General features: G+C 49.3%; 2 protein-coding genes across 2 annotated transcripts; both read left to right on the top strand.

Moving 5' to 3' along the window:
* Positions 1 to 974: 974 nt before the first annotated feature.
* Positions 975 to 1,519, top strand: BJ212DRAFT_1251759 (uncharacterized protein; the record flags this gene model as incomplete). Its single annotated transcript, XM_041329718.1, has 3 exons — positions 975 to 1,145; positions 1,208 to 1,321; positions 1,376 to 1,519. Coding segments are annotated over 3 exons (429 nt in total), but the record flags the coding sequence as incomplete, so codon positions are not given.
* A 4,195-nt stretch (positions 1,520 to 5,714) lies between these two features.
* Positions 5,715 to 6,485, top strand: BJ212DRAFT_770335 (uncharacterized protein). The gene is made up of 2 exons (XM_041344037.1): positions 5,715 to 6,345; positions 6,397 to 6,485. The coding sequence occupies exon 1, from the start codon at positions 5,916 to 5,918 to the stop codon at positions 6,321 to 6,323; it is 408 nt and encodes a 135-aa protein (XP_041184984.1). The 5' UTR covers positions 5,715 to 5,915; the 3' UTR covers positions 6,324 to 6,345; positions 6,397 to 6,485.
* The last annotated feature ends 1,928 nt before the right edge of the window (positions 6,486 to 8,413 follow it).

The raw sequence follows: 8,413 nt of genomic DNA, 5'->3' as shown, positions 1-8,413 counted from the left end.
GTCTAGCCATGGGCTCACAAATAACGTCCGATATCAAGCGAACATCAAGGTTGTTGTATCTGAACCTTCTGCAAACAAGTAATTATAGTCCGAGTTTCACCGAAACCACTGCATTGTTTCTCCGTCTACCCTTCTGACCCGCTGTCCGTCGTTTCTATATGGAACACAATCACTAGACTGGCAAGAAGTCTACCCTTGAAAGTACTCGAAGCGGTGCTCTGTGCACTGAGCTTGGTCTCTTCAGTTGGTTGGGATGCCGGTGACCCACATTGTGCACTACAGCTGCTTCGGTGGAGAACGTCTTAAGAACATATCCACATTTCTTTCGGAGCACAGATGCTCCGGTTTGGTCTCAGTCTTCTCGTTCTTTGCTTGGCTGCGAACAGGATATATTACGATTGAAGACCGGACGGTGAAAATCAGGGCTCGCTAGTGGACTGCCTTTCATCAATTATACTCCACATTGGCTGTCTTGGGCATGCCCCAGGGCCTGTACGGGTATATCGCTCGATATTCTGGTCGCGCAGTCTGTAACGCTCACGTTCCTCACGACTCTACGGGACGTTTGTACACTTTCGTACTAGTTCTCTTATTATGGGTAGCTGCAAGGCCACGGAACATGCGATATATATTGTATCATCTGACGAATGATCTGTTTTGGATGGCTTCTGGACTTCGTCAAATGCACAAAAGAAAATTAGTACCGCACGGAGATGGTAATCTGCCTCGTTTATGAAGTACTGTTACTCGCGTTACACTGTTTGTTATGTAAGGCGGTGCCAGACATGATGGGGTGGGAGGCGCGTCCATGAATACACAAGCTTAAGGTTACTTCAACGACGTCGACCACTACATCCATCAGGCAGTACAACAAGTTCACCCCGACCACGTTTTAGGAGTTTTCTACTCTATTCTCTGACGGGCTTGGCATTTTCGACACATTTGTTGAGCACTTCTTCGGCTCTATTCTCAACATGCCACTCGTCGTTCCTGCACTCCGTCTGTTCATGGTTTTTGTGAATGTGTATGACACGTACAAGACTCTCAAAATACCACCTGGACGCAAGGGTGGCCTCCCTAGCATCAGGGCAATGACTCAGAGAAAGAGGGACCTCAAGGGGTGTCTTGCAGTTTGGGTTGTTTGGGTAAGGCATCACAATTATGTTGTTCGTAGTCTACGTAGCATGCTTATGCTATCGTGCTGTAGTGCTGTCTTGCAGCATATGAGAGAACGTTTGACCGTTTTGTCAGTTTCATCGTACCGTTTTACAGCGAAATCAAGTCAGTTATGCTACTGTTTCTCCTGCTGACTCGCGCCAAGGTAGGACACCGATGGCTTCTCCATACAAGCAAAGCTAACGCCTCATTCACGCAGGGGGCTGAACCTCTCTACTTGCATATTCTACGCCCACTTATCAAACCATATGTGGATACCCTGGACCCATTGCTTGACCTAGCAAGGGACATTGGAGATTTTCTGTTTGCTCTCTCACAAGTTCCGCTCAATTATGTACTCTCCCTGTGCTCGGGTCTGCCTTGGCACACAGAAGAAAATGAGCTGGCCGCCGACCTTTCCGAAAATACTTCAGAATTGAGCACGACACGCTCCAGCAGTGACTCTAGCATACCCATCGCGGCTAAAATATATGCCACCGTGGATTCAAATCCCCGGGTTACGGAAAGGCGCTCAGTCGCTGTCCGCGGCGTCTCCGATAATAGGGTGCGACTTAAGTCCCGTCAACCTCCTGTTGATGCCTACGAGAGCATGTCGCTCCGCGTGCGACATTCCAAGTCGTCTTCGGTGACAACCCTCCCACATTATCCCAACACAGTTGGTCGTATTCATGCGCGTCCCGCGGTAAGCAATACTAGAACAGCTGCCCATCAGATTTGGTATCCCCCGCCGCCTGCATACGAAGAGGAACACAGACGAAGCCGTTCGTCTATCGGACGATCGGAGATGTTCAATGCATCCACTCCCAATTTGTTGACCCCTCCACCAGCAGTTGTCGTCAGCGAACCCGCTGACGAAGACTGGAGAGGGTACCCACCCTTCCCTTCGGCATACCCACCGACCCCCTTGACTGCATCTCACTCTCTTGGAGCCACGCCATTCGGACAGGATAATTTCATCGACTCACCTTCTGCCCAGGTCACCGTAATTTCGCCCATTCCGGAGGATACATTGATGGACCACAGCCAGGATTTTGATGTGTCGCTCCAGCAAGCGCATGAGCCCGCGAGCCCCGGCTCTAGCAGCTGCTCGAGCGACGCAAACATCAGCTTACGGGTTCATCGTAGTATAGATGGGTTCCCATTATCCGGCGGTGTAGGTAGCCAGGATGAGAACGAGGATGCATACATGGATGACGACGATGACTTTGATGTCACCTTACGGACTCCTTATCGCTCATTTCCGTCGTCAGCGGCATCCAACGCGTCTTCCTCGGTGGCGAGCCTGCCCAGTGCTTTGACCACTACCGATAACGCCTCGTCTCTGCGTACCAGCAGCTCATCAGAGTCCACTCGTTCCTTTCATACATCTGATTCATCGCATTATGCAGGACAAAAACGTCCATACCCGACTGTTACCATGACAAGTCGAACTACAGTTGTCGGCGCTATACCCAGGAATACCACCATGCGCGGCAAGGTCACTACTACTGCCCCATCTTATGAAAACGTCCTCGACTCTGACCCCAGCGAAACTGACGATGACAGTGAGGATAGTGATGGTGAAGATAGTGGAGCCAAGAGGAGAAAAGTTCTCGAGCCTACGCGGCGAACCACGTACCTACGTCCTACTACCAAGCCCACTACAAACATCCGGAAGCCTACATTGACTGCCAGAAACCTGCCAGTATCCGCTCGCGGGAAAATTACTGCTCCTGCGCCAAAATCTGGTACTCGCGGTAGTTCACGCCCCGCACCCCAGACGGTAGGAGTAGCTTCCCGTGGAGGTACCTTGCGTGGGCAGACACGAAGAAACACATTGAAATTGCCGTCGCAAGAGGCTGGGACCTATGCTCGCACGGTGACCGCACGAAACAAGACTTGATGTCGGTTTCATGACTTTTCGAATTTAATCCAATCTCTTTCTGAGCCTTCCTTTCATCCATACATGAGAACGATTATCATTCACTGTACACAAGACCATGTTGCCATCACAGTACATACACATTCCATTGCATGCAAATCATCGTTTGAGTATCAGAGGTCTTGGAGTAGCGTTTGCATTGTTGAAGAGCTTGGCTTATCCCTGCCAATATGGTCTCTGTTGACTTGAACCCTCAGTATCTGTTTCCCACATTCCTTGCAGCACATTCAAGGGAAATAAATGTGTACATACCATCGCTTGGCAGCGTTCTCCAACAAGCTAACTCGCCACCCAAACAACAAAGTTTTTGCCGGCCGGCGTCTCCTCTTTTGCGACCCCCGCCGTCAAACACTCAAAGTATAGACCGTACATGTCTACTGGTAAAGTCTCTCTGAAACTTGCTCGCGGGCAGTCGCCATATATACTATGTGGTGCATCTAATATCTATCATCAACTGACTCGCTCCAGCCCCCTGACTCGATCATGATGTCCACCCGACGATTGCTGCCGTGCACCACGGTCGAACCAGAATCGAAACTTCTGATTTCTCGCCCTGTTGAGTTTATTGAGCTGCAGCGATAATTCAAGATATACGAACTGCCTTGAACTCGCAGTAGCCTCGAGGCAAGAGTCATTGCATTGTTCGAAACCGATCCCGTCGGTGGAATATCTGACGCCGGCGCCTACATGCGCCCACAAACTTGTTGGTGTAAAGTAAGTATTTCCCAGCCGCAAAACATTAATTGGTTCACTAGCACAGCACAAGCGGTCTTCTACGTTAGTAAGGTTGCACAGCGCCGCGGTGGAAGCATCTTGCCGCTTAGGTCTCTAAAACGGTCCTACTAGATGTGCGAACATGTTTACTGACGCTGGTAAACACGTTTTTTCCTGCACGCGCACCCAGCAATAACGTACTCCTGCACTAAGTGTTTGGTGGACGAACTTCGCTATAAAACCTTGCCAGATCAAATGGTTCGCATACCCTTGGTTCACATTTCTTCCTTTTCATATCTCGCGATACCTCATGGACGTCCGTGAAATTGGTCTGGGTCGTGTCATAGGTTGTGAACTCCGGTGTATACCGCCCAGATTCGCAAGTCATTTTAGACTTGAATTTTTCTCGTTAAGTCTAATAGTTCATCTCCACAGCTCAAATCATGCTGGGGACTGAAATGGAGCCCAAAATTTTATGCTCGAGGGCCAAGCGAATTCGACATTGGGGTTTTAACACCGGATGGAAAATACAACTCCCTAAAGATTGGTGGCCCCCTGGCTATGGAGCGTGAAGCTCAGGATAGCATTGCGAATTTGAAACCGTCTCTACGACTGCCTAGCACCTTCCACGATGCTGATGGTCAGCTAGGATTAAGGAGACGCGAACCTCCCTCTTCACCATCCTGGCGCATCAGCGTGCCCGCGTCTCCAGTCCATACCATGCACGAGAGAACACAGGATCAAACTGATTTTATGTGTTCTCATGTCACTCCCGCCGATTCTTCAGCGCCTCTGATTGCGCCCGGAAGGACGGAGGGAACGCTGCCCATACACACCCCTGGATCAGGAACCATGTTGTCGTCGATCCAGCCCCTCTCAGAGCCCTATACGTCAGAGCTCTCGTATGCGCTGCTTCCGGGACATTCGCCGCACTCATCGCAGAGCTGTGGTGCCCAAAGTGTTGGGACACCCCTACAATTACATTATTTAAGTCCCCGAATTATGCCTGTTGTATCGCAAAATCCAGCCGCCCTGCTGTATGGCGTAGCGCCGGAGTATAACAGCTCTTTAGAGCGCTTGGTCTCAGATCTAGGAGATGCGCAGGCACGCTATCTTCCCCCGGACAGCATCAATGCCCATTCTATACCACAGGTTCATGTCACGACTCCTGCCATGCAAACCCTACAAGCGACTTTGCTGGATTCATGGAACAACCTCGATTTCTCTCCTGCGTCGGCCACCCCAATGACATGTTCAACGTCGTTCAGCGCTGACTCCAGTTTGATTGGAGAGTTCGAACAACATCATGGTCCGGGGGTTGCAACTCCGATGTCGGAATTAATGAGAATGGGCTTGGAAAATTCCCCACAATCCAACGAGCAGTTGGAGGCAGGAATGCCGGACGAGTACTGGCAGCTGCATCACATTCTCCCGTGTTCTTCGCCGATGCATCAGTCGAGAGGGCTATCTCCTATCGATATGAGTGTAGATCAGCTGCCAGGCACCAGTGAAGGAGATGACACTACGTACAATCTTTCCGACACCTTTCTCTTCTCCAGCGTCTTTCATGGTGCCTTCGCTTGCTGACAGTTGCTCAAACAGGCTTGATGCATTCATGTTTCTGTTTCTGTTTCCGCTATTCCCAAGAACCTGGCAAACATGATGCGCCCTCATGGTGCTGCGCCATGTTGCGTGTACATTTGTTCAACGTGCATGGCTTGCCATGCCGCACGCCAGTTCATGAACACAGGCAAAACAAAACGACCCTACTGCTGAGAACGGTGGTATCGCCAGAAAGCGCGGAGGTGTATATTCGTTTAATACAAGGACATGATACCCATATGTTTTATTAGCATAATTGTTATATGAATTAATCAAATATTGTCGTTACTTTCGATTAATTTGGCATGCATGGCGGAAGTTGATATCCTTGCATATTATTGACATCCGAGGTGCCTTGACAGGTCACGCCACACACCTGCAGCTGCCCAGCCCGGCGTCTGCAGCAGACCTGCGTGGAAATTTCAAATTCAGCATACCTGACTTCTAGCCACTTATTAGCAAGCACCTTACTTCCATCTCGGTTTATAGACTGGAACCGACCATGTCCCACAAACTGCCAGAGCAGTCGGGTGAACTCAATCCTGAAGTGCCTCCTCCAGCATATTCTACCCATACAGATAACTCGGGACCTTCAGGGCAAGTGCAACGACCAGGTTCTCCTCAAGAACGGATACCCGGAGCTTACCCCCACCGCGTCTCATCATTTTTCGGCGCAAATACTACACCCTCGTTTACACTACCACCACCACCACATTTTGGGCCCACTCCTCTGTTACACTCTGACCCTACCCTAGGGCTGCTGCCATATTATGACCCGCGCTCTCCGTACGCCATTGCAGAAGCGGCGTCGCGCGCACGATGGCGTTTTATTTGTGCTTCTATGTGGGCGATCGGTATTGTCATGTGGTTAGCTGCAGCTGGTGCATACAGAGGACTGCGAGATATATAGCCGCCTAGTGCGAGCTACTGTAGTAAGTGTGTCACCATCTTAACTGTTGTCTGCTAAGTCGCGGGAAATCTAGTTTTTCCATATGAACAATATGTACGAAGCTTATCTTGGGCAACATGCATATGTTTTTTCATGTACGACTTGCGGTTCTGTCCATGTTTTACTAGCCTCTTTATACAAAGGCTGATCATCATCTTCGTTGTTTATAGATGCTCCATGTAAACATAATATATCTTGTACGATACCCATGGCAGTTTCACTGCACACTGTCTAATGTATTTCTTCTCTTCGGCGACGTTTGCCCCCGAACACGGACTCATAGCTTTCATACCTAACATGACGCACCCTATCCGCGTGATCCACACTAATCCTATGGAAATCTATGTGGCTGGTTTGACAACCTCGATAAATCGGAGTGTTGATAGAGTGACGTGCACCTAACCCACTACTCAGAAGGAAAGACATCTTTCTTCATATAGGTTTGCATACGAGAGACTAAACCCACCCATGATATTCCACAAACATACTCTCGATCGTATGCATATCAATATGCATATCACCCTTTTCAAAACAAAATCGATAGCGCTCACTCGGTTCCCCGGAGCAATGCAGATTCCTGATTCCGTATGTCGGTGAAGAGTGCTCGAGTTTGGCGCTTAACCTGTACGCAAATATTGTTGTGCAAAGTTGAATTTCAATTTTACAGTGAGTGTCATCTCGGCGCGTACGGTGTTGGTTTAATTCGGCCAAAAGGATTGCGAGCCTACGAGGACAAGGACAAGACCAGACTCGGGACAGGATGGTCTAGATCACAATGCCAGCGAGCCGCCCTAGGGGGACGACACTTCGTTATTTAGGGCAGCAAGTGCATGCGAGACACCTTCACGAAATGAATATATTAATAGATATGGACATGCGAATGTCTCGAATCCAGAAGATCGACGCTTTATGAGGTGCATGAATGTACGACTCTGATGCTCTTGTTTAAATGTTGCAGTTGCTGTATATATCCCTAATATTTCGCGGGCATATACAGAAACAAGCACTGTACGGCCGTATAGAGTGCGCAATCGCTCCGCCGAGCGCATGGCTCGACGATGAACAGAATATCCGAATTTTATAATAATAGTTTACGAGGAAATAAATCGTCACAGTTGACTACATCCGCATGCAGCTAGATTCAAGTTTCGACCCTTTCGTTGAGGACTTCGTGGGGTGGTGTTGCTAAACGACACCCACCTTTCCGAGTCAACCCGACAACGACCTAATCAAGGGAATTACCTCTTGTCCACGACTTGCCTCAACAACAACAACAACTTGGGAGTTCTGCTGCTCAACAATGTTTACACAATCATTAGCAGAGCCAATACATTGTTGACTGTCCTTCATTCTCCTTTGCCTTTTCTGCCACTCCTCTAGCAACTACGTTGAAGGAGATGGTCTGTGCGTTTGTTGAACGGAGGGTATGTGCGTGCGAAAGAATTAAGGTTAGGGTCTGTGCGTGGGGAAAAGCGTGACTTTCGTGACCCAAATAATTGGTGGTGTTAATTTTTTTTTGGTTTGAATTCTGGGTCGGCCCCGCGCGCTTCCTTTTGTTCCTTCACACTTTGACAACCTCGATCGCACCTTCCACGTCGATAACCACAGCGACAAGACACCCTTCCTCACCGTCCACGGCGACGACCTAATCACACCGCTCGTCGTCTGTCACCTTTTCGTGCGCTTCATTTGCTGTCGCTTCGTTGCTCGCTCAGTGTTGACCTCTCTTATTTATCTACTCCCACGCGTCGCGCACGTCGACCGCTGTTGCTCATCGCTGTCACGTTCATCGCCAACGCTATTCACCCTCTCTCTATCATTCGCAATCACTCATAGCCCATATACACACCTCTTTGCCAGTTTGTTTTTCGATTGTAGCCATATCAGCAAACTCCGTCTCGCGCTACCTCCCACGATCGTCCGTACCACATTCATAACATTATACGGCTGTTGATGTCCAATTTCTAGTCTTAGCCATCCCCATACTTGTCTGTAATCACCCCGCATACCATTCTATCAATCTGGCGTCCATAGCTTCCACTCCTCCGCCC

Source organism: Suillus subaureus, assembly GCF_016647635.1.
Source record: "Suillus subaureus strain MN1 chromosome Unknown BJ212scaffold_453, whole genome shotgun sequence".
Classification (NCBI taxonomy): Eukaryota; Fungi; Basidiomycota; class Agaricomycetes; order Boletales; family Suillaceae; genus Suillus; species Suillus subaureus.
Note: the sequence above shows the minus strand (reverse complement) of the source record. Positions and strands in the feature narration are given on the sequence as shown.